Below are 25,225 nucleotides of genomic sequence, written 5' to 3'. Positions count from 1 at the left end.
CTATTTTTCATCTTTGGATATCATAGTTTACAACATGTATCATCCTAAATTATTCATTAACATAACCTTTATTTTTGTTATTTGAGTAGGATAGCTATGGAGAACAACATGCCCTACTATCAGAATATTCTTATCTTTTTCAAACTTGGATTACCAGGGGACTTTGAGCAAAAAGTTTAGCACCACACTTGTAAATCATTAAAAAGTCTTGTCAGTAATTTTGCCTGTTTCATTTTGAGGTGCTTTATTCAGTGTAGGGCCTAAGTTTGTGTTTGGTCCTCAATATTTCTCCCTCCGACATTCTTGGAAATACAGTATTTTCAAGGGTGTCACTTATTTTACATGATGGGCTAGAGTGCACATTGCAATGCATGGGTTTTTTGTCTTTTTTTGCCAATCTTTAATATATGCTGTATTTTATAACAAATTATAAGCAATGAGATACCTATTAACACTTGCATCTGAAGAAGTGGGTTTTTGACCCACGAAAGCTTATGTCCAGATAAATCTGTTTAGTCTTTAAGGTGCCACCAGACTCCACATTGTTTTTGTGGCTACAGACTAACACGGCTACCCCCTGATACTTATTAACACTTCTGTACATAACAATATTTTAAAACTAAATGCTACAGCTGGGTGGTACCCACATGTTAGTTTGATCCCATCATCTGATTGGTTTTAATGTTTGTTTTATGTGATTATTTGCTGTATTTAATTTTTTTGTATATGAACTAAATGCTTTGTATTTTGCGGTGATGAAGAATTTAGATATATATTTAATTTAGCAGTGGGTACCGTAAAGCTAGGAAGCAGCCTCAGGACCAAAGCTTGGTTGACTTGTTATTACTACTGGTTCAACAAATTTGGGTATAGGTATTATTTTGACTGATTCAATCATAGTTTTGAATTTAGAAGTAAAACATCTGTTGGACTGATTCATTGGGGATTCTTTCCCTCCATAACTGTATTTTAGCTATTATGTGACAACACAGTATTCTCCATTTCCCACATATGTGGCACAGGTTTGTTGTTCAAATTGCAGGTGCCAGATGGAATGTGGCTGGTTCAATGTTCATGAACATAATATGCCACTTACTGTTGTGAGTTGAATTCTTCCATGAATCGATGGCAATTAGCTATTGCTGTTTAGTTTTAGTTCTCTTTTATCCTCCATTGCTGTGACTGACAGATGTTCTTGCTGTTTCATTTAGGATCTGAAATACCAAGCACAAGATAACTTTATGATGATGGATGATGCAGTTCTGTGCATGTGTTTCAGTAGAGACACAGAAATGTTAGCAACTGGAGCACAAGATGGGAAGATCAAGGTATGAATTTTAGGACATAGAAACTGTTAGGAAGTACAGAAAGATTAGGCTAAATCAAATGTACACATTGTACCCTTTAAATTCGAGGAGTGTGAGGTGGAAGAGAGTCTGATGCTCAGTTCCTATTGTTAATTTCCCCATGCACTGGAAACGGATTTCTTGCTATAATTTCATACTCTCCAGTCTTAAAGTTGGCCTACGAAGACACTTTTTAATACACTTTTTTGGATTATAGTATTGTGCCTGTCTTGAGAAAGGAATTGATTTTAGACTCGGGATTGTGGGTTTCATGCCCTTTGATCTTGTTACACAAGGCTGCTAAATATATAATTATACAAGCTAATGGTCTGTAAAGATCCACTTGTCTTGCTAGTTTGGGAAATTTTTCAAATGATATCCTCTAGAAAAGGAGATGAGTATTCATGTTCAATAACTACTGTCCTTTAGACTTGCATAAGGCATTTAGTATGTGCAGTGCATTCTATATGGTAGCCTCAGATATGAACAAGTGCAATGTCTCTATTTGTGTATCTAACACTCTGGTTTTGAGATGCTCCCACTGTGACCCTCTAGAACAGTGGTTCTCAATCTGACACCTCTGGGGAGTTGCCATCTGGAGGGGTGCAAGCTCACTCCTGGAAGACTTATCATGTTTCAGGGCAGCTGCACCTCTGTTCGCTCTCTAAGGGCACCCACTATCAGGGTTCTGGCTCCCCAGCTGTCACTCTTTTGGGTGGAGCTCTGTCTCTCACTCCTTCCTGAGCGGGGTATTTCCAGGCTGCACAGCTCCCTGTCTACACTGAATTTTCCAGCAAGTCAGACTGACTAAGCAGGCCTACTTTTCTTTCTCCTCATAGGCTGTAACGGTGTGATTGCCCACAATTATAAAGTACCACACAGTTCTTCCTAAGCAAGCACACTTATTCCGAAGGTGAAAGTATTACAGGGAAAACCTACTAAAACAGTAAAAGTCACCACAACTCCAACAAGGTCTCTGGTAGGAGTAGTCCTTCACTACCCACCAAGGGGTTTTACTGTGGTTACCAGTTCATAACTGTCTTGGCTCAGAACAAGCACCCCCATGAATAAATCAGCCCATACTTTTATGGCTAGGGTGTTGGATCGAGAGATTCTGGGAGCAGGTAATCAGTAGCCAATGGAAAAGGCTGAGGTTTTGCATAACTGGGTTGGAGGGGTACATCTGCATTCATCTCCTCTTAGAGATTTCCTAGGAAACCCACTTAACCAAAAGTTCATTCGTATCTGGCACATTCTTTAAACAAGTCCTTTGAAGCTAATACCACTTCCCAGTGTTTACATTACTCATGTCTGCCCACAGAGAGTTTCCATACAATCCCACAATAATACATGAACATCTGCAAAAGGCTAATGTAGTGCCCATCTTTAAAAAAGGGAAGGAGGAGGATCCGGGGAACTACAGGCCAGTCAGCCTCACCTCAGTCCTTGGAAAAATCATGGAGCAGGTCCTCAAGGAATCAATTTTGAAGCACTTAGAGGAGAGGAAAGTGACCAGGAAGAGTCAGCATGGATTCACCAAGGGCAAGTCATGCTTGACTAACCTAATTGCCTTCTATGACGAGATAAGTGGCTCTGTGAATGAGGGGAAAACAGTGGACGTGTTATTCCTTGACTTTAGCAAAACTTTTGATACAGTCTCCCACAGTATTCTTGCCAGCAAGTTAAAGAAGTATGGGCTGGATGAATGGACTATAAGGCGGATAGAAAGCTGGCTAGATCGTCGGGCTCAACGGGTAGTGATCAATGACTCCATGTCTAGTTGGCAGCCGGTATCAAGCGGCGTGCCCCAAGGTCGGTCCTGGGGCCGGTTTGTTCAATATCTTCATTAATGATCTGGAGGATGGCGTGGATTGCACCCTCAGCAAGTTTGAAGACGACACTAAAGTGGGAGGAGTGGTAGATACGCTGGATGGTAGGGATAGGATACAGAGGGACCTAGACAAATTAGAGGATTGGGCCAAAAGAAATCTGATGAGGTTCAACAAGGACAAGTGCAGAGTCCTGCACATAGGATGGAAGAATCCCATGCGTTACTAGGGACTGAGTGGCTAGGCAGTAGTTCTGCAGAAAAGGACCAAGGGGTTACAGTGGATGAGAAGCTGGATATGAGTCAACAGTGTGCCCTTGTTGCCAAGAAGGCTAACGGCATTTTGGGCTGTATAAGTAGGAGCATTGCCAGCAGATCAAGGGACGTGATCATTCCCCTCTATTTGACATTGGTGAGGCCTCATCTGGAGTATTGTGTCCAGTTTTGGGCCTCACGCTACAAGGAGGATGTGGAAAAATTGGAAAGCATCCAGCAGAGGGCAACAAAAATGATTAGGGGGCTGGAGCACATGACTTATGAGGAAAGGCTGAGGGAACTGGGATTATTCAGTCTGCAGAAGAAGAATGACGGGAGATTTGGTAGCTGCTTTCAACTACCTGAAAGGGGGTTCCAAAGAGGATGGATCTAGACTGTTCTCAGTGGTAGCTGATGACAGAACAAGGAGTAATGGTCTCAAGTTGCAGTGGGGGAGGTTTAGTTGGATATTAGGAAAAACTTTTTCACTAGGAGGGTGGTGAAGCACTGGAATGGGTTACCTAGGGAGGTGGTGGAATCTCCTTCCTTAGAGGTTTTTAAGGTCAGGCTTGACAAAGCCCTGTCTGGGATGATTTGCTTTGAGCAGGGGGTTGGACTACATGACCTCCTGAGGTCCCTTCCAACCCTGATATTCTGTGATTCTGAATACAGTGAACTCCTGTGACACTTAAACTTAATTCAAAAGGGTTTACCTTAATTCAGTGAGGGTTGTGCAGGACATTGAAGTGTCTTTCAGAACTTGTACTCTAGTCTTTCTTTAGTTTATTTACCTTCCCACCCCAGGTCTCTGCCTCTCAATGTGCTAATTAGCAAAACAGCATAGCGCGTCATAAGTAGTCGGGATCCAACATTTAGGTTGTGTGTTAACTTAGCCCTGGTCTATACTAGGGGAGAGTCGACCTAAGATACACAACTTGATCTACGCGAATAGCGTAGCTGAAGTCGGCATATCTTAGGTTGACTTATCTGGCCATGAGGACGGCGGCGAGTTGGCCGCTGCCGCTCCCCCATCAACTCCGCTTCCACCTCTTGCCAGCTGGAGTTCCGGAGTCGATGGGGAGCGCGTTTGGGGATCGACTTATTGCGTCTAGACGTGCCCTTAGAAAAATAACAAAACCTAATGGGAATGTTTTCATGTTTGTTAAATGGCAGGGAAAGTAGATGATTGGTCGTATGCCCTGCAGCATTTGAAACCCTGCCATGGCAGAGCATACTGTTAATGCATGAGTACCCGAAAGTGACTAGAAACACAAATTAAATTAGCCTGTCTTCATTGTCTTAATATGAATAGTCTAAAATGTAAACAGCAGAAATAATGGAAAACAGAACTCATCTGTTAATCGGTGTTTAACGCAAATGAGGGGGTTTGAGTAACATTTAACTTCTAAAGGGAAAAGAAAGGGTAGCTCCAAGGTGAAGTTTTATTTTTTGTTCCAAATCAGTGGCCTGTTGTTCCTTTCTGGAGGAGTAGGGGGTGGAAAGTCTCTTTCAGCTTTAGGCCAGGCAACCCTCTGCCCAGCAGCATCCCCATTACTGACAGGTGCAATCCTTTTTGTATGGCTAATGTCTGTGTGCAGCCTGATAGGAGTGCTACGGCCATCAGTGTCCTGCACCAGGAAGAGCTGCCAGGACAGATGAGTTCAGGCATCCGTAAAACCAAACCCAGATAACCTAGAGTTCTGCAGTCTCGATTAGAAAACAGCTCCTAAATTGGAGATTAGCTTGAGGGCATGTCATGTTTACAAGGAAAGGGGGAAACTGATGTGGAATAGATAAGAACAGCCATACTGGGTCAGACCAAAGGCCCATCTAGCCCAGTATCCTGTCTTCTGACAGTGGCCAATGCCTGGTGCTTCAGAGAGAATGAACAGAACAGGCAATTATCAAGTGATCCATCCCCTGTTGCCCATTTCCAGCTTTGGGCAAACAGAGGCTAGGGACACCTTCCCTGCCCATCCTGGCTACTAGCCATTGATGGACCGATCCTTCATTAATTTATCTAGTTCTTTTTTGAAACTTGCTCTGGTCTTGGCCTTCACAACATCCTTAGGCAAAGAGTTCCACAGGTTGACTCTGTGTTGTGTGAAGAAATACTTCCTTTTATTTGTTTTTAATCTGCCTATTAATTTCATTCGGTGACCCCTAGTTCTTGTGTTATGAGAAGGAGTAAATAACACTTCCTTATTTACTTTCTCCACACCATTCATGACTTTTATAGAACTCTATCATATCCCCCCTTAGTCATCTCTTTTCCAAGCTAAAAAGTCCCAATCTTATTAATCTCTCATCACATGGAAGCTGTTCCATATCCTTAATAATTTTGTTGCCCTTTCCTGAACGTTTTCCAATTCCAATATATCTTTGTTGAGATGTGGCGACCACATCTGCACATGGTATTCAAGACGTGGGTGTACCATAGATTTATATAGAGGTAATATGATATTTTCTGTCTCCTTATCTATCCTTTTCTTAATGATTCCCAACGTTCTGTTAGCTTTTTTGATTGCTGATTTACATTGAGTGGATGTTTTCAGAGAACTATCCACAAAGACTCCAAGAACTTTCTTGATTGGTAACAGCTAATTTAGACCCCATCATTTTATATGGATAGTTGGGATTATGTTTTCCAATGTGCATTACACTGCATTTATCAACATTGAATTTCATCTGCCATTTTCTTGTCCAGTCACCCAGTTTTGTGAGATCCCTTTAACTCTTCACCATCTGCTTTGGACTTAACTGTCTTGAATAGTCTTGTCATCTGCAAATTTTGCCATGTCATCGTTTACCCCTTTTTCCAGATCATTTATGAATATGTTGAATAGTACTGGCCCTAGTACAGACCCCTGGGGGACACCGCTATTTACCTCTCTCCATTCTGAAAACTGACCATTTATTCCTACCTTTGTTTCCTATCTTTTAACCAGTTATTGATCCATGAGAGGACCTTTCCTCTTATCCCATGATGGCTTACTTTGCTTAAGAGCCTTGTCAAAGGCTTTCTGAAAATCTAAGTATACTCTATCCACCCTCTTGTCCACATGGTTGTTGACCACCTCTACCAATTCTAGTAGATTGGTGAGGCATAATTTCCCTTTACAAAAACCATGTTGTCTCTTCCCCAACAAATCATGTTCATCCATGTGTCTGACAATTCTGTTCTTTACTACAGTTTCAACCAATTTGCCTGGTACTGAAGTCAGGCTTACTGTCCTGTAATTGCTGGGATCACCTGTGGAGCCTTTTTAAAAAATTGGCATTACATTAGCTATCATCCAGTCGTCTGGTACAGAAGCTTATTTCAATGATAGATTATGTACCACAGTTAGATGTTTGTAGGGGAAAGTCGTAGTTGCTGGGTTGATTGGAATCTTTCAGGTCAGCCAATCACTTTCAAAGGAGAGGTGTGGTGAAGATATTGGTAGTCTGGGTTGATAGGTAGCTACTGTCTATTGCAGTGATTCATACCATGTGATGAGCCTGCATACTAACATCCCCATTTCTGTTGTCAGTGACCCCCCCCCCCCCATAGTTCTGTTTTAACATGGCTTTAAATTAAAATAAAGTTGGGGTATTGGAAGGATTTGATTTAAACACAGAAAGCCAAAGACATTGAAACTTAAGGCTTGACACTGGAAGGGGGGGGCGGAAGTGGGTGGCTAAACTGTCTCCTGAACCACATGTAGGTCACCTGCTGTCCTTAGTCTGGCCTGTCTCTATACAGGGTTCTCTGTCCAGCAGTTTGATTACCCCAAATACTGCCATAGGTAGGAGCAGCAGAACTGAAGATGGTAGTTTGGGGCTAACTGAACCCCCTGTGTGGGTTCAAGTGAGAATCTGTTTCGTAATCTGCCAAATTAAAAACAAACTACAGCCTTGAGGCTAAATACTCCCCAATTTGAAATCCTTTGCTTTGTCTAGCATAGCCGATACAACTCCGCCCTCCCTTCTGTTGCTGAGCAGGACTGGAACAAGCAGATTGCATGTAGGCTGTCTTTCCCCATTAGGATGCATGTTGAATAATACACACCCTGTTTTACAAAGCAATTAGGGCTGCTGTTGGTACACGTGGTACAAAACCACAAGAACAAGGCGGTGAAAAGTTAAGCCACCTAAGTCAAGACCCTCTATTCCTCCACTCACAGGCACCCGGGTGGATTTGATTTAAATCACTAGTCAGGAAGACTCGATTTAATCATGGTTTCCTACATAAAAGTGCATTCTTGTTGGTTATTATAACCTTAATACATATTCTTCACAACTCAGAGATAGATATGTTTCATTTTTAGAAGGTACACACTATACTTTTTTAAATAGTGATTTATTTTAAAAACTTTTCAGATTAGTTTTACAGCTATATCAGAAAATGAATGATTGTTTGGTTATTTAATTTACCAAAGGTAATTGAAACAGATAGTTATGAAGTCATTGAGAGGTGAACTATCTCCAATTCAACAGGTTTATCATTAATATTTGGAGGATTTTCTTGCCATGCTGTATTAGGAGGAGACAGACAGACAGATATTTAAATTGTTGTATTTAACTAAAACAACAACGTTAAGTATTCTGGATTGTTTTCTTTAACGGCAAACATGTAATATTTTAACAAAACAAGCATATGTCCCTTGCTTCTCACATTTATCTCCAGACTTCTTCTCCTTGTCCAGATCTATTCTGCCCCCAGTTCTATTCACTGAACTTTTTGAAACTTTGCACTTTTAGAGCGAGGTAAGGGATTGACTCTGTGTACATAAATTTGCAGAGGGACAATAGAGTTGCGGTCTGTTATTTCTCACCTCTGTATATTTATTTATTTATTTAAAAATATTTTTGCTGTTAACAGGCATATTACCTCTGGAGACACAAATCCACAGTTTGAGAACTGCATCTCTGACTTTATCTTCTAGACTGAGCATTGAGTCCCATTGGGTAGATAGAAAGATTAACCTAAATAATCTATACAGAAGCCCCTGGAACCCCATAAGATTGGGTCCCTAATCCATGAACTGTTGAACTCATTTACAAAACTTTTCTTAAACGTTACATGAATATATTGTCTCTTACTATAGAATTAGAATTTATAATGCCTATTCCCTGATGAGATATCTTTGAGCTATAATGTATCTTAATTAAAACTATGTTTTAGATAATTTTTTCTTGAAAAAGCATTTTATAAAAAAAAATCTGATTTAAATAAAAACAATTTTTAAATTTTTTTTAAAAAATCATTGATTTTTATCCACCTTCACAGGCATACACCTTACCATACCACAACAAGCACCTACTGCAACCGTAGCTCTGCCCCCTTTGCTTTTGTGCAAGCACCCCTTTACCTGATTTGTTTTAACCCCCCCTCCACCCCCCCCCACACTAGTACTTGGAAGTTTGGTGTAATAGTGTTGAGAGAGGGTAGTTTACTGAAGGGCTATGTGCAGAAGAATGGTTGAAGGGGATGCTGGAAGGCTGGCATTACTAGGAAATAGAGCTACGGTGGGGGTGCATGGTGTACAGTAGCTGTGGTATGGTAAGGTGTGGGTGTGTGGTAGGAAGAGCAGAGGGTACGTACTGCTAGGTGGCTTAACTTTTCATTGTGTTGCTTTTGTAGGTTTGTGTCTGGCATGGGGTTGGTGCATGTGTATGTAGCAAGCATGGCTGCTACACAGCAAAGTTTTTTGTATGTTTCCTCAGTTTTTTTAATAGTTAATTAGGGAGGAGGGTTGGACTAGAGGTAAGATCAGCGGGGTGAGGCAAGTGAAACTACAGACAGACTGTTTATCTGTCATCTGTTGTGTCTCTCATGCCAGCAGCTGGGCACCAACCCTGCTATAGGATCACATCTGACAGATGTGTAACTCCTGACAGAGAAAGCCTTGTGTGCCTGTGCTGGCTGCCTTGAGTCGGGCTTGTGTCTGCAGTGCATAAACTTCTAATTAGAACAAGAATAAAAGCTAAACATTTTTTAGGAAAAAACCCTCCACCACCCTACTTGTTGCGCAAGTTCTAGTCAGAATCTACTGCCTTTGCCAAGTATGGAGTAGATGCAGTGTGTAAGAGAGAGTGGTCAGCAGCTAAATATAGGACAGGAAAGGAAAACCTCACCCAGAGCCCAAATTTAAGAGCTCCTATTGAAATCCCATGAAGAGAATTTCAGAAAGCAGATTAATTCAGTGACACTGCACACTACCAGGCCATCTGCTTGCAGAAAATGAGAAATTTATGCTCCATTTTAAACCCATCCCTAACTGTGGGGTGCTCTCAGGTGCCTCCAGAATTTGTGTATTTTAGGGTATGAAATAATATTGAAAATTTGACAGAATTGGCCAGCCCTGGAATGGGGAGGGAAATGCAGCCAGTTTCGTGGTAGATCTGTCACAGCAGGGTGCAAGGAGAAAAAGTTCTGAGGGCAGCTACTGCGCTGGGACGATTCTGAATCTGAACCTGAAGTTGTAATAGTTATTCACAAATATGAAATTAATCTGAAACTTCAACAGAAACGTCATCCTCCTGACTCGGACTGGAACAGTGGTGTAATGCCCCACTGACAGGCTCACTATATGGGGTTTGTTCTGTTTTTATATTAACCTTTGGATGTAGCCAAACTTTAAGCTGTTTTTTGTGTACAGTAGCAGAGAAGGGAAAGAGCAGACATACCACACAACGTAACTGTTCTTGTGTGTAGCTTCCATACAGTGGACCCTTCAAATCAAGCCCATACCCTCTCCCACATCAGCTAGAAACTTCAGCACTCCATTTGCCAAAGTCTTGTTTGAATGCAAACTGGGTAGAGTCATGCAGGTGCCTCTTAGATACATGTCCCACAGCGTTAAATATTTCATGGGGGTAAAAACACCACCTCCCGTGCTATTCTAGCTTAGCTTTTGATCCTGGATACTCTTCATCTTAGTCCTGGATACCCTCTGAATTTCACTTGATTTAAGGGATGTTCTTTTTCTGACTAGTATTTTGGATGTCCCTCAGGTGTGGAAGATTCAGAGTGGGCAGTGTCTGAGGAGATTTGAACGAGCACACAGTAAAGGTGTCACCTGCCTCAGTTTCTCTAAAGACAGCAGTCAGATTCTTAGTGCTTCTTTTGATCAGACAATCAGGTAAGTTATAAATTTGAGGGCTGTAATCTACAAGAAGCTCTAATAGAAGTTGTAAGTATCATTTCTTCAGTCCCCTTGCCTTAAACTCTTGGATGTTTTTAGCTTACATGAAAGCTAGTCCTTAATGTTTTTAACATTAAAAAAATTATTTTGCTCTTTACTCTTGAACAAGTAGTTCAAATTTTTGCCCTTTCAATTTTTGTAACCTATTTTTGTGGTAACCTATTTTCAATCTAGTGTTCGCAGGAGGTACTGGCCCTGATGTATTGTTTTATGTTTATTTAAAAGTATTTCTGTCCTCAGATTCAGCAGCAGCCATTTCAGTACTTTTACACCTGTCACTACATCCCAGCAAGAGAGGCCGGCTGAGCAGCGCTCATTGGCTTACATTCAAACTTTAAAACAACTGTTTCTGAAACTGGCTACAAAGCTAGTACTACGACCTGATGGTCCCCACAGATAATGGGATATGGGGCCGTTCTTGAGCACCAGTACTGATTGAACCCAGCCACTACCATTTGACAGTTGTCAGTGTGTTATGTGTAATAGTGGTCATCTCCGTTCATTTTCCTTCTCCACAAAGAGGGCTCCAGGCAGCTGGAAAACATCTACTGCAGCCTGAGGAGAGTTTACAAGGCTCTGCAAGGTCACTTGTGTCTGTCCTCCCAGCAGCAACTGCACAGGAGAAAGGCCGTGGCCATCGCAAACACGTGACATCACACCTGCCACAACTTTCTGTATCGGTGAGAAGTGTCTTGCCAGCAGAGTTCCATTGTCTCTCCTTCCAGCAGGAAGCATTGTGAGACACCCCTGCAGACACACACGCCTCCAGGAGGCAGCTCAGCTGTTGAACTTCCTGGGCCAGGGGACTTTAACACCCTGACCCAAGAAGCAGCTCCTCTCTCACACCTTCTAGGAATAAGTGGAGTGGAGGCCTTCCCCTACTGCAGGACAGGGCTGCACCTCTCTTATCCAGTCCCAGACAGCCCAATGCCCCCATGACTGCTCCGGTTCTTGGAGCAGTGAAACTGTCCTCTTCTGGAGAAGGCTTGTGCATGCAGGAGCTGGGCCTACTAGACTATGGGAACTCACCCTCGTAAGAAAAAAGTGACCACAAAACCAATCTTTTTCAAAAGTAAATGGCAAATTCCCTCCTTCAGCTTAGCTTTCTCTCAAAGCTTCTACCACGTGTGCATGCTTTCACACCTCATAACTGCTCTGTAAACTAGTCAAGCTAGTTTTTCTAGAGCCTGGGAATGAAAAGAGTTTTGATTTTTTCAAGTTGGTGGTGGTTGCTTAGATGCTAATGTGACTGGGGCCATGTAAGTATCTCGGTTAGGGGCTGGTGTCAATGTTACCAAAAACATTAAGCATCAGTGGAATTCTCTTGGCAGTGTTAGCCCAGAGGTTAGGCATGACCTGTCCTTCCCATGCTCAGATTACTCCCTTCCGAACAGAGTTCTAGTTCATCCCGCCGCCGCCGAGGGTAAACAAGATTGACTTCTCCAGGGTTCTCAGGCTGGTGCTTTTCATGACCACTAAATTCACCTGAAAACTACAACAACCTGTGTCCCCTTGCCCCTTCTTGGGGTTTTATGTTTTGTGTATACCTGAAACTGCCTTTAACTAACTTTTTTTAAATTGATTAGATTTCAAGTTGATGATGTCCCTTTACATTTTTCATGGTCAGATATAATATCTGGGAAAAGGGGTTTGTGATGACAAACCCATTATTCTAGATGCAGATGTGTTAGCCTATTTTATTACTTGCTGTGTACATCAGACAGCAAACTAAATTCTTCCTTTATTTTACATCGCTGACTTGTACCTCTCTACAGACAACCTGGATGGATTAATTGTTTTTTTACCATGTTTTTTTAAATTTTGTAACAGGATTCATGGGTTAAAATCGGGAAAAACTCTAAAGGAATTCCGTGGTCATTCTTCATTTGTTAATGAAGCTACTTTTACCCAGGATGGTCACTATATTATCAGTGCGTCCTCTGACGGCACAGTGAAGGTAAAATGGCCACTTGCTTCTACGAGCCATGTATGGGAGTTGTTCTGTGTGTTGTAGCAAACTGTGGCATTTAATCTTAGAGATCATTTACATTAAAGGTACTTTTATCATAGCCAGGGCTTAGGCTTTGTCATTGGGCCCATTATATATAGATTCCTTGATTCTACAAGGTGGTGTAGGGTCTAATGTATGCATTTCCCCTCATTCAGAGAGTGATAAACACAATAAGACAAGGCTGGATGATTTTAATAGCACCAACATGGCTCAGACAACTGATTTGGTTACTTGTCACAAGGATTAGTGGAACCTCTGCTGCTGAGACCGAACTTGTTGACACAGCAAAGAGGGAAGGTCTGTCATCCAGACCTTAAGGCCCTTCTCTGGGCTGCATGACTTTTGGTAGAAGAAAGACATTCAAAGTACAGAATGTACTGTTGTATTGTAGAAAAGAATTCACATGGGTGTGATGTATTCTTGAATGGAAAAGGTTTTTATCGTGGATTTCCTTGTATAATGTGGATTCTTATACGGCTCCAATTATATATTAGAGTATTTATTGTATTTAAGAAGACACCTCTTTCATTATCTTCAATTAAGTTTAATCTCTCAGCCTTGCCAGAATATCATATACCTGTAGAGGTAAAATCCATTTTCCTAATGATATGGTTAAGAAGTTTTTAAAAGACCCTAATAATTTATATCCTCAAATAAGAACTCCTGTGCCCACCTCGGATTTGAATGTAGCACTAGCAAAATTAATGAGACCTCCCTTTGGGGAGCTGTTCTTCATCTCATCTATCTGTAAAAACAGTGTTTTCAATACAGTCACTGCAGTGAAATGCATAAGTGACTTGCATACATTAATGGCTGATACACCATTCAGTGTTTCATAAGGATAAAGTGATTTTTCTCATTCATCCTAAGTTTTTACCAAAAATAGTCTGATTCCACATAAATCAATCATAATTTTACCAGCAATGCCCCTCTGCCATGTACATTGGCCAAACTGGACAGTCTCTATGCAAAAGAATAAATGGACACAAATCTGAAATCAGGAATCCTAACATTCAAAAACATTTAGTAGGAGAACACTTCAACCTCTCTGGTCACTCAGTAACAGACTTAAAGGTGGCAATTTTACAATAGAAAAGCTTCAAAAACAGACTCCAATGAGAAACTGCTGAACTGGAATTAATTTTCAAACTAGATACCATTAACTTGGGCTTGAATAGAGACTGGGAGTGGCTGGGTCATTACGCAAATTGAATCTAGTTCCCCATGTTAAGTATCCTCACACCTTCTTGTCAGCTGTCTGAAATGGGCCAGCTTGATTATCACTACAAAAGTTGTTTTTTCTCCTGCTGATAATAGCTCATCTTAATTAATTAGCCTCTTACAGTTGGTGTGGCAACTTCCACCTTTTCATGTTCTCTGTATGTGTATATATATCTTCCTACTATATGTTCCATTCTGTGCATCTGAGGAAGTGGGCTGTAGCCCACGAAAGCTTATGCTCAAATAAATTTGTTAGTCTCTAAGGTGCCACAAGTACTCCTATAATTTTACCCAAAGCCCCATACTCATAATGGGGAAACTAAATTACATGTTGGATGCAAGGAGAGTGTTATGATTTTATTTCGACAAGACTAAATAGTTTAGACAGTCTTAAAGGCTGTTTCTAACTTATGGACCAAAAAACAAGGGAAAAGCTATTTCTGAACAGACTTTCTAGATGAGTTAGGTATTTATGAAATTTATAAATTGAAAAGATTATCCATTCCTCAGGGCATCAGAACTTTCAAATAGGGCATCAGAACTTTCAAATAGATCAAAGGCAGCTTATATGGCTTTCTTTGGATGTATTCCTCTGGTAGAGATATGTAGAGCTGCAGCCTGGAGTTCTGTCCACACCTTTACTAAATATTATACTTCAGATTTGAAATCAAGATCAGATGGAAAGTTTGGTAGGGCAGTCCTGCACTTCTTATTTGACAAGAACTCCCAAGTCCCACCGTCCTCGGTCAGAGTACTGCTTATTAATCTATCTCGTGAGTGGGAATATGCAGAGGATGCTTAAAGGAAGAAATGAAGGTTCCTCTCCTGCTGGTAATAGCTCACCTTTCCTGATCACTCTCGTTACAGTGTGTATGGTAACACCCATTGTTTCATGTTCTCTGTGTATATAAAATCTCCCCATTATATTTTTCACTGTATGCATCCGATGAAGTGAGCTGTAGCTCACGAAAGCTTATGCTCAAATAAATTTGTTAGTCTCTAAGGTGCCACAAGTACTCCTTTTCTTTTTACCTATAACTGATATTCTTCAAGATAGACTCTGCATATTGACACTCCCCCCCTCCCTTGGAGTCAGCCCTGCTTACCAGAGGGCTTGGGGTTGGAACTGAGGCAATAGAGTGCCACTCTCTCCTTTCGAACCCTGGCCCTAGAATGTCCGGAGTTCAGGGAAGGGGGCAAGGGAGGTATGTGGATGTGCCAGCTACTGCCATTAGTAGGATTTTACCATTCAGGCTGCACTGGTCAGAGCACCCCATGAGTGGGGCTATTCAGAGTCCATCTCAAAGAACCTTGGCTACAGGTAAGTAACCTTCATATTTGGATATCTTTCTAAATAAACCTGTTCTTGCTCACCCAGTAGTTATTAGGCTTGATTCAGGAATTGCTGGGTAAAATTTTCAGGCCACTGCTATACAGGCAGTTGGCCTAGATGATCATAATGGTCTTTTCTGGCCTTAAAATCTGTGAACTTACTAAATTATCATTTTTGGTGTTCGTTACTCTTTTTCCTCTCGTTTCAATAGATATTTTTTAAATGGTGAAAGCTACGTCCATAGCATCTCCTCCAAAAATGTGGTGTCTTTTTAATTAAAATGCAGAAATGTGCCTGATCATAAAGTGCTTCCACTTTGTATTCTGCTCAATAGATTTGGAATATGAAGACAACCGAGTGCTCCAACACCTTCAAATCTCTTGGCAGCACTGCAGGAACAGACATCACCGTGAATAGTGTGGTTCTGCTGCCTAAAAATCCAGAACACTTTGTCGTTTGCAACAGATCAAACACAGTGGTCATCATGAACATGCAAGGACAAGTATGTATGTGATTCCAGGCGTGTCCCTTTGAAGCAGCTAGGAAAGAGCTTAACAAGTATTGAAATCAGGATGAGATTTGTGACCCTTCCAAGCAGTGTAGTGGGTGAAATCCTGATCTCTTTTCAGTAGTAAATGCTGGGTACCCTGCCCTTCTGAAAATCAGGCTGATTAGTTAGGCAACTAAATTCATGACCCCAGTATCTAATAGAAGCTAACCTTGTTAGTCGCGTTGTAGCTGCCACATGTGAATCCAGTGAACCTTTCTTTGGGTTTTATAGATTGTAAGAAGCTTCAGCTCTGGTAAGAGAGAAGGAGGTGACTTTGTTTGCTGTGCCCTTTCACCACGTGGCGAGTGGATCTACTGCGTGGGTGAAGACTTTGTGCTGTACTGTTTCAGCACAGTGACTGGCAAGCTGGAGAGAACTCTGACCGTGAGTACTTAACACAAGCTATTTGAAAGTAAACATGAATAGAATCTGTGTTCTTATCAGTTCTAGAATATTCATGCAAACATAAATTCCATAGTGACCTTACAGTAACACCTCATTTAACGTCGTCCCGATTAACTTTGTTTCGTTGTTACGTTGCTGATCAGTCAGAGAACAGGCTCGTTGGAAGTTGAGCCAATGCTCCCTGATAATGTGGTTTGGCAGCCGCCTGCTTTGTCCGCTGCTTGCAGGAAGAGCAGCCCGCTGGAGCTGGTGGGGGCTTGGAGCCAGGGTGGGCTGGCAGCCCCCCCCATCAGCTCCCCATGTGCCAGCTGCCGAGCAGGCTATCAATTGCTTAGCAATTCAGCTGTCCCTCCCCCCCCACTGCCATGTGCTGCTCCTGCCCTCTGCCTTGGAGCTGCTCCCCAGAGCCTGCTGCTTGCTGTGTAGAGGGCAGGGAAGAGGGGTGCTAATGTCAGGGTGTCTCCCTCCCTCCGCTTCTGTACCCCATCTCCACAGAGCAGGGGCGGGAAACGACAGGGCTCAGGATGGAGGGAGCTTGCTGGCAGCAGCTGCTGTCTCAACTTGTTAATCTACTTAAAAAGGCAGTGTACTCAGAGTGGGGTCAGCATACTTAAAGAGGCAGTGTGTGTCTGTGTCTGCCATGCTGTGTCTCCTCCCTCCATTTGTGCTGCCTTGTAGAGTGTGTGGCTACCTTAACAACATGTTAACCCTTGAGGGCTCAGCTGAGTGCTAGTTCATCATTTAGCAGCAAGGCATTCCCTGGGAAATATCCCACCCTCTTCCACTCTCTGACTCTACCACCTCAACCAAGCTTCAACCCTCTGCCCCCCTCCCCCCTTTACATTAATTCTTATGGGGGAACTGGATTCACTTAACATTGCTTAAAGTAGCATTTTTCAGGAACATAACTACAGTGTTAAGCGAGGAGTTACTGTGCTCCTCTGACAAGCACCCTCAGGTGGTGGTTATAGGGTTGGTCCTGAGTACTCAGCTAAAGGTACGGGTTATTTTGAGAAAAATGCGTTTTAAAAATAACAATAGATAACGTTAGCTAGAACGTAGCCATGTACTCCGTAAAGGATTTGTGAAGTAGTTGTGATTGTATACTGTGATTTAACCCTGCACTTTCCCCAAGTTAGTGGGAGTGCACACACTTGTGTTACCCTTTGTGGGGCACACTTTCCCTTCAGGTTAAAACATTAGGGATGTGACTCTTCCACTTTGCATTCTGAGTGGCTGACTTCCATAGAACGGCTCTTGCGGGTGGGTGCTCAGATGTAAACCAGAGAGCACTAGCTGCTCCAGAGCCACACATGGAGTGGAGAGGGGGAATCAGGCCCAACAAGAGAAAGGGGTCTCGGGTCCTTGAGACTAGGCACAGGGCACAAGCTGTGGCAGAACAGAGCAGGACCATTCCTCAGCATGGCCTTCACCATATCACATTACAGGATCACGTTTATACAGCTCTGGAAAAAGAGCCACAGTCATAGAGTCTAAAGTCAGAAGGAACCATTAAGATCCTCCAGTTTGATCACCTGCGTAACACAGGCCAGAGAATTGTACCAAGTGATTCCTGCACCAAGCCTTTCATTTCTGGTTGATCTAGAGTAACTGTCTTAAAAAGATCCAGTCTTGATTCGGAGAGGCCCTCACACCCAGCTAAACTGCTCCACTGGTTAGTTACCCTCACGGTTACCTCCAACACAAATTGTGCTTCAGTTCCTGTTTGAATGTGTCCTGCTTCAGCTTCCCGTCTGCTGTTACTCCTCTACTGTCAGATCTCCTCATAGAGATGCTTCTAAACCATGATCAAGTCATCTCATAACCTTCTCTTGGATGAGCTAAAGAAATTGAGCTACTTCAGCATCAGACCATTTTTGTCCAGAATGATCTTGATCTTTAATAATGAAATGATTTGGATTCCTCAGACTTTCCAGACACACTGAAATATTGTGCATTTTAAGAAACTATTTTTGGATGCATAGTAACTTTTTTTAAAATTTCCAGCAAATACAGTAAGATGGACTTAAAGTTGAGAGTACATGTAATGTAGCGTAAAATACATTCTAGGAATGGTGTAATGGTCCCCCAGACAAGCCTTATAAACCCAGAGGTTACAATTTATATTAAGGTTCAATTTATAAATAGTTTACAAAGGATTAATAAATGATAGTTGCTATAAGCACCGTGCCGCCATGAATAGTTATAAGCGCACCAACAGAAGAATAGATTTAAAAATTATTATTAAAGCTAATGTTAAAATCCTATAATACACAGGTTAAGGAAAGAGTGTCTGTACATCTGGGTATAGTGCATAAATTATCCAAAAGTACAAAGTTTGGTTTAAAACTCATAAAATACATGTAGTACATAATCTGCAATAACCCAAATTTAAGCTAATAAATTCAATGATACAGTTTAGATATTAACATCCAAATGTTCAGGTACATCACTCATAAATGTTTATACTAAGAGTTGGTTGTGGAAAGCAAATATAGCAATGAGTGTAGATTGTCCCTCAGTAATTGAGTTGGCTGTCCGTTCCAGGGATGGTGAAGTTTACGTCCACCTTCCCCAGAGGTGGTGGGGTGGATCTGACTAGGCAGTCTTGGATGGTGTTGTGTCACAGCTGCCTGTCACGGGTCTGGAATGGAGCTTGCAGCTACACAAGATGTGGGGTAGGGTCTCATTGGCATAGCCACACTTCCTGCATTGCTTGGCCCTAAATTACTGACATGTGCTCTGAACCTTACTCATCTTACTGTTGCTTTTGCCTGAGAATATTATTTGGTTTGAGGTGATGTGCAGAGAAGACTTGCATCAATTTTTTTCCCTTTCATCCTGTAGGTTCATGAAAAGGATGTAATTGGCATCGCTCACCATCCCCATCAGAACTTGATCGCTACCTACAGTGAAGATGGCCTCTTGAAACTCTGGAAACCATAACTGTTTTTAACTAGCTTTGGAGAATGCTTCTTAAATGAAGGGCTGTTGTGTTCATGGTTTTATAAGTCCAAATATGCTGAGTATAATTTTCAGTTCAGGAGCCCAGAACTGTTTTTCAGTACTTGTTCTAAATTAGCTGTACAGTGTCAGTGAATAGAACACTTTCATTAACCCTGTATCTGGGTAGCTAAAGCAGTTTAATTGCTGTAGAAGCCATTATTCTGTCTTGTGAAGTCTGTGCTTTTCCTTTGTGCTGTTTATAGATGGAAAAACCACCATCAATTTATAAATGATTGACTTTCTAAAATGTGTAGCAGATGGCTCCTTTCTTTCTTTCAGGGACTGAGATTGGAATAAACAAGAAGAGAGAGTCTCCACCTTAGCAAAGGTGGATTTTGTTGATCCTAAGCTGCCTTGCTTTTTCAGGACAGAAGTATTCTAATACAGTGGGGTTTTCTGTTGCATTTATATTAACTGTCTCATTTAACAAAGTATCCTTCTGGCTTCTGTGCAGCAGAACCACCCACAGATGGCTTACATGACAAGAAGTTGCACGTGGGGGCTTTGCGGCTAGCAGAGAGGTGCATAACTGCATTTTGACTACCTTAGAAAACAGCTTGAAGCCACCCTGAAGAAAGGATCAGTACAGGCTTCTGTGTGCATCTTTAATAAATTACTTCCAGCTGTCCCCCTACTGTATTACTAGGTCTAGCAGCAATCCAGCTTTACACACCCCTGCCCTTCTCCTCCTCTCCCCCGCCAGTCTGAGCTTAAAGCACTGCTTAATTCAAGCTAGAGATTTGTGTATGGGTCAGGCTCAAGTTCTACTTCAAACTAACTCTGCAATGAAGACCAGCCTTTAGACCTGACAATCTAACACACTGTGTACTGTTTTCATTTGAGATTATGGCTTACACAGTTTCCTGCGAATAATCACCAATGTCTTTGAAAGTTGTCTACAGTTTTGTTTTCACAGTACAGTCTTATTTCCATGCATTTGATTCCAAAATATACAGGATTTAAAAGGGTAACCTTTCATTTTCACACACCCAAACATCTGCTTGAATCTCTAGTGCACTATTTCCTGTCTTCATCTTTGCATCGAATGCTTTATTCCTAAAGCAGTCTTGAACCAGGATAACTTCCCTTTAACTAATGGACAGTAGGTCCAGTTCAGACTGTTTCATCTGCTGGGTGGTATTATTAAGAAGGCAACTCAGTCATCAACTGGTGATGGCCTCCTTTGATTTGTTACATCCACCGTGGCTTTGTTTTTTGGTTCATATTGAGCTATGAGAAGGTGGACTAGAAGTACTGCATTGTAAAGAAACTATCCCAGGAGGAATAGGCCCTGTTCATTAAAACTGTAGTGGTCAGGTCCTTTCATTTGTATGGTTCTGGGTTAAAAGGAGTTTTTACTTCATCAGATATAGCAATATTTTAGACAGCAGGAGTGGTTACTTTCCTACCTCTATAGTTGGTCATTTCAAAGTTTCTGGGGATAATATTTATGCTCTTTTATATTAACCAGTCATGGAGCTGAAAATGAAGATATTTAAGTAGGATCATCTGTACCTCAATGTGTCCTTACTGTGCTTCAACACAGGGACCTGCAAGCCCTTGGGAGACCTACAGCTGGCTTTTTGGAGAAAGGGCACTTTATGTGTTTGGGGTGTCTCTTCACCCCTCCCCTGGTTCTTGTCACACAGATGGCAAAAGTCCAAAGTGCATCTGGTCACCCCCCTGCCAAAAGAGGGGTATTGCAGAATTAGAGGATTCAGAGTAACAGCCGTGTTAGTCTGTATTCGCAAAAAGAAAAGGAGTACTTGTGGCACCTTAGAGACTAACCAATTTATTTGAGCATGAGCTTTCGTGAGCTACAGCTCACTTCATCGGATGCATACCGTGGAAACTGCAGCAGACTTTATATACACACACAGTATATGAAACAATACCTCCTCCCACCCCACTGTCCTGCTGGTAATAGCTTATCTAAAGTGATCATCAAGTGGTCAGTTTGGATGAGCTATTACCAGCAGGAGAGTGAGTTTGTGTGTGTATGGGGGTTGGGGGGTGAGAAAACCTGGATTTGTGCTGGAAATGGCCCACCTTGATTATCATGCACATTGTAGGGAGAGTGGTCACTTTAGATGAGCTATTACCAGCAGGATAGTGAGTTTGTGTGTGTGGTTTTTGGGAGGGGGGTGAGAGAACCTGGATTTGTGCAGGAAATGGCCCAACTTGATTATCATGCACATTGTGTAGAGAGTTGTCACTTTGGATGGGCTATCACCAGCAGGAGAGTGAATTTGTGTGGGGGGGTGGAGGGTGAGAAAACCTGGATTTGTGCTGGAAATGGCCCACCTTGATGATCACTTTAGATAAGCTATTACCAGCAGGACAGTGGGGTGGGAGGGGGTATTGTTTCACAGTCTCTGTGTGTATATAATGTCTTCTGCAGTTTCCACGGTATGCATCCAATGAAGTGAGCTGTAGCTCACGAAAGCTCATGCTCAAATAAATTGGTTAGTCTCTAAGGTGCCACAAGTACTCCTTTTCTTTTTGAGAATTAGAGGAGTGATTAGGACAGTGGTTCTCCCCGGAGCTTGTCTTGATTGCTATGTAATAAAAAAATCTCCTGGGTTTGTAAAACCATCAGCTTTTCCTTGAAGAATTCATTGAGTTCTTTGGCAAAGATGGATGCTTGATCTCCAAGTGGCTCAGTGGTACCTCCTTTTACTGGCTGTGGCTGTAGCTGAATCTTGGGCCAGTTACTGCCACAGCCCCTCTGGATTACTGTAGTAGCTGACAAGGAATTGGAGGGGGTGCTTTGCAGTGAGTGCTGGAAAGGAAATCCAGGCTGCAGGTGAAAGATCCATAGAAGAGTGACACTCTCTTCTGGTGTTAGCCAGACCGGTGATCTGCTAGGTCACTCCAATCCTTGACTCTGGGAGCCAGCCTGACCCTGCTCTGCTGTGAGAACCCTCACTCCTGGGCTGTTCACGCACAGCCTCTGGCATGTAAGCCACTCCTTGGATTGTGCAACCTAATGCCAGCAGCCAATATCTCTGGTCCCAGACACAACCCTAGGAACCTCCATCTTCCAGTGTCCAGTTATGCCCGCTGGATACTGCAAGCTTATATGAGTTTGTCAATTTAACAAAGAAATTGCAGGTTTCAGAGTAGAAGCTGTGTTAGTCTGTATCTGCCAAAAGAAAAGGAGTAATTGTGGCACCTTAGAGACTAACAAATTTAGAGCATAAGCTTTTGGGGGCTACAGCCCACTTCATCAGATGCATAGAATGGAATATATATGTACACACACACACACAGAGAAGGTGGAAGTTGCCATACAAACTGGGAGACAGGCCAGTCCTCACTTATAGACAGCCCCCCAACCTGAAGCAAATACCAGCAGCCACACAACAAAAACACTAACCCAGGAACCTATCCTTGCAACAAAGCTTGATGCCAACTCTGTCCACATATTTGTTTAAGTGACACCATCATGGGGCCTAATCACACCAGCCACGCCATCAGGGGCTCATTCACCTGCACATCTACCAGTGTGATAGATGCCATCATGAGCCAGCAATGCCCCTCTGCCATGTACATTGGCCAGACCGGACAGTCTAAGCAAAAGAATAAATGGACACACATCTGACACCAGGAATCATAACATTCAAAAACCGGTAGGAGAACACTTCATCCTCTCTGGCCATTCAGTAAAAGATTTAAGGGTAGCAATTTTGCAACAGAAAAAGCTTCAAAAAGACTCCGAGGAGAAACTGCTGAGCTTGAATTAATAGGCAAACTAGACACCATTAACTTGGGTTTGAACAGAGACTGGGAGTGGCTGGGTCATTACACATATTGAATCTATTTCCCCATGTTAAGTATCCTCACACCTTCTTGTCAACTGTGTAAATGGGTCATCTTGATTATCACTACTGTTCTTTTTCTGAAGAAATTGCGATGTACCAGGCCCAAGGCGAGTCTCTGACACACTTCAAAAACCAAATACACTGCTTCAGTAGAACAAACAAACAGATTTATTCACTGCAAAGATTGACTTATAATCACCTAAAATCTAAGCACAAGAAGTTGGATTTGTCAAATGAAATAAAAACAAAAATGCGTTCAAAGCTGATCTTAACACTTTTGGTGCCCTTACAAACAAATGCTTCTCACCACTGGCTGGTTGCCCTTCAGCTAGGCTCTCCCCTTCGATCAGCTGCTTCAGTCACTCGGTGGGAATGGTGACTGTAGATGTACAGTAGGTGGAAGAGAGAGGAAGAGCATGGCAAATGTCTCTCTTTATCATGTTCTTTCTTCCCTCTTGGCTTTGTACCTCCCACCCCCTCATTGCAGTCCCAAACTGACCAAAGGAAGGGGGTGACTCACTCAGGAGTCCAACAGATCCTTTGTTGCTGCCTAGGCCAGCGTCCTTTGTTCCTGGGAAGCTGGGCTGGGTTTGTCCCGTACCTGCCCTGATGAGGTGTGAACTGCCTCCCTGCTTTTGGAGTGTTTTTGCCTGGGCTTATTTTAAGCCGTGAAGACACATTTTCAGCCTCATAACTATCCAATGAAATTACAACCTATAAAACATTGCTGTAACAATTACTATAACAACAATCTCAGGGCATCATGGGCCTTCTGAAGACACTGGATACCACACAATCATTTTACAAGGATGAACATGGGGATGCTGGGTGTTCCCCTGAGGTACAAAGTGTTACAGAAGTGCTTTGCAATGAGTGCTAGAAAGCAAATTCAGGCTGCAGCTGAAAGATCCATAGAAGGGATGGCTGTGACTGCCCTGCTGCCTGGTTCTATGGACCAGGGCAGGGAGCATGTGCAGTGATCCAGTTAACTCCCGGTGCAGGGGAAACCTATAAATGAAGAGGCAGATGCAGGCCGGGCCCAGAAGGGAGACAAAAAAAAACAAAACACCAAGTTTGTATCAAAGTGGCACATTCCATGGTGAATTGCTGATTGCTGTGGCATCATGGGGGAAAAAAATGCCAATTTCTATGGCTGTTGAATGGCAGAGGCTCCAGGCCCTTGACTGTGACGAAGGGGTGGGTCACATCCTTCAGTGCTGTTTTCAGGCGCTCTGTAATGGTAGACAGGCACCACTTCAATTGTTCATATTTTCAAAGTTCTCTGCAACTATAAGGGCTAGAAAATTATTTTTAAATGACAAGAGAAAAAGTGATGGGGTCTCTGACCCTTTGGAGCACAAAGAGCGGGCTCCTCAGATTGAGAACATTTGTACTGGAGAAAAATCTCTCCTCTGAAAAGCAATTGGAAAAACTGGGATTATTTCAGCTCATAAAGGGACATGCTAAGAGCAGGGCCGGCTCTACCATTTTTGCCGCCCAAGTTGCCGTGGAAAGGCGAGTGCCGCCCCAATGGCGCACGGACTGCCGCCCCTTTCACAGGGCCGGCCCAAGCACCTGCTTGGAACGCTGGTGTCTGGAGCCGGCCCTGGCTAAAAGTATCTCAAATAGTGAACGAGTCTAGCGAAGGGTGACCAGGACCTTCCATTCATCTTTGTAATGCAAGCAGCAAGACAACCAGCTTTGGGTGTCAAAAAACAGATGTGCGAACAGACAGGGGAAAGCCGTCTATGCTGATGCAAGTAGTCCAGGAAGAGAAGGGCCCAGAACCCTGAGAAAGAACAGAAGCACAAAACACTGAATGAGTGATTGAGGGTAGGAGAACACCGAGTGCACGTGGAATTGCAAAAGCCTACAGAGTGATCAACTGTACTAAAAGTGGCAGTGTGTAGAAAGGAGAGCAGGCCCTTACATTTGGCCAAAAGGAAATCACTGGTGACATTATTTAGAGCAGTTACGGCAGCTAAGAATGGGGCTGTCCATACTACTAGGTGCAGTACAAAAACCATGCAGTCCATGCTCCAAAGAGCTTATGATCTAAATAGAAGCAACAGGAACAAGCTGGAAGGGGAAGCAAGTAGGAACTGACTTACCCAAGGTCCCACAGGTGATCAGTGGTAGAGCTGGGACTTGAACTCTCCTGAAGTCCAGTCCCATGATTTAGCCAGCAGACCTCATCAGCTCCAGTTGCCAGGGAACAGAGTTAATAGGAAGTCGTAGCAATAGGAATAGCTTGCA

The 25,225-nt window shown here is 42.6% G+C and overlaps 1 protein-coding gene across 1 annotated transcript in view; it reads left to right on the top strand.

Moving 5' to 3' along the window:
* Window positions 1–19,392, top strand: part of SMU1 (SMU1 DNA replication regulator and spliceosomal factor) — a 30,390-nt gene extending 10,998 nt beyond the window's left edge. The window contains exons 7-12 of the mRNA XM_084628116.1: window positions 1,212–1,328; window positions 10,429–10,556; window positions 12,450–12,576; window positions 15,519–15,686; window positions 15,966–16,118; window positions 18,987–19,392. Of these exons, the coding sequence (XP_084484242.1) occupies window positions 1,212–1,328; window positions 10,429–10,556; window positions 12,450–12,576; window positions 15,519–15,686; window positions 15,966–16,118; window positions 18,987–19,085 (792 nt within the window). The 3' untranslated portion in view covers window positions 19,086–19,392. The remainder of the gene's footprint in view (window positions 1–1,211; window positions 1,329–10,428; window positions 10,557–12,449; window positions 12,577–15,518; window positions 15,687–15,965; window positions 16,119–18,986) is intronic.
* The last annotated feature ends 5,833 nt before the right edge of the window (window positions 19,393–25,225 follow it).

Source organism: Lepidochelys olivacea, assembly GCF_965140295.1.
Source record: "Lepidochelys olivacea isolate rLepOli2 genome assembly, chromosome: 5".
Taxonomy (NCBI): domain Eukaryota; kingdom Metazoa; phylum Chordata; order Testudines; family Cheloniidae; genus Lepidochelys; species Lepidochelys olivacea.
The sequence above is the reverse complement of the archived record's forward strand: the minus strand, read 5'-3'. Positions and strand labels throughout refer to the sequence as shown.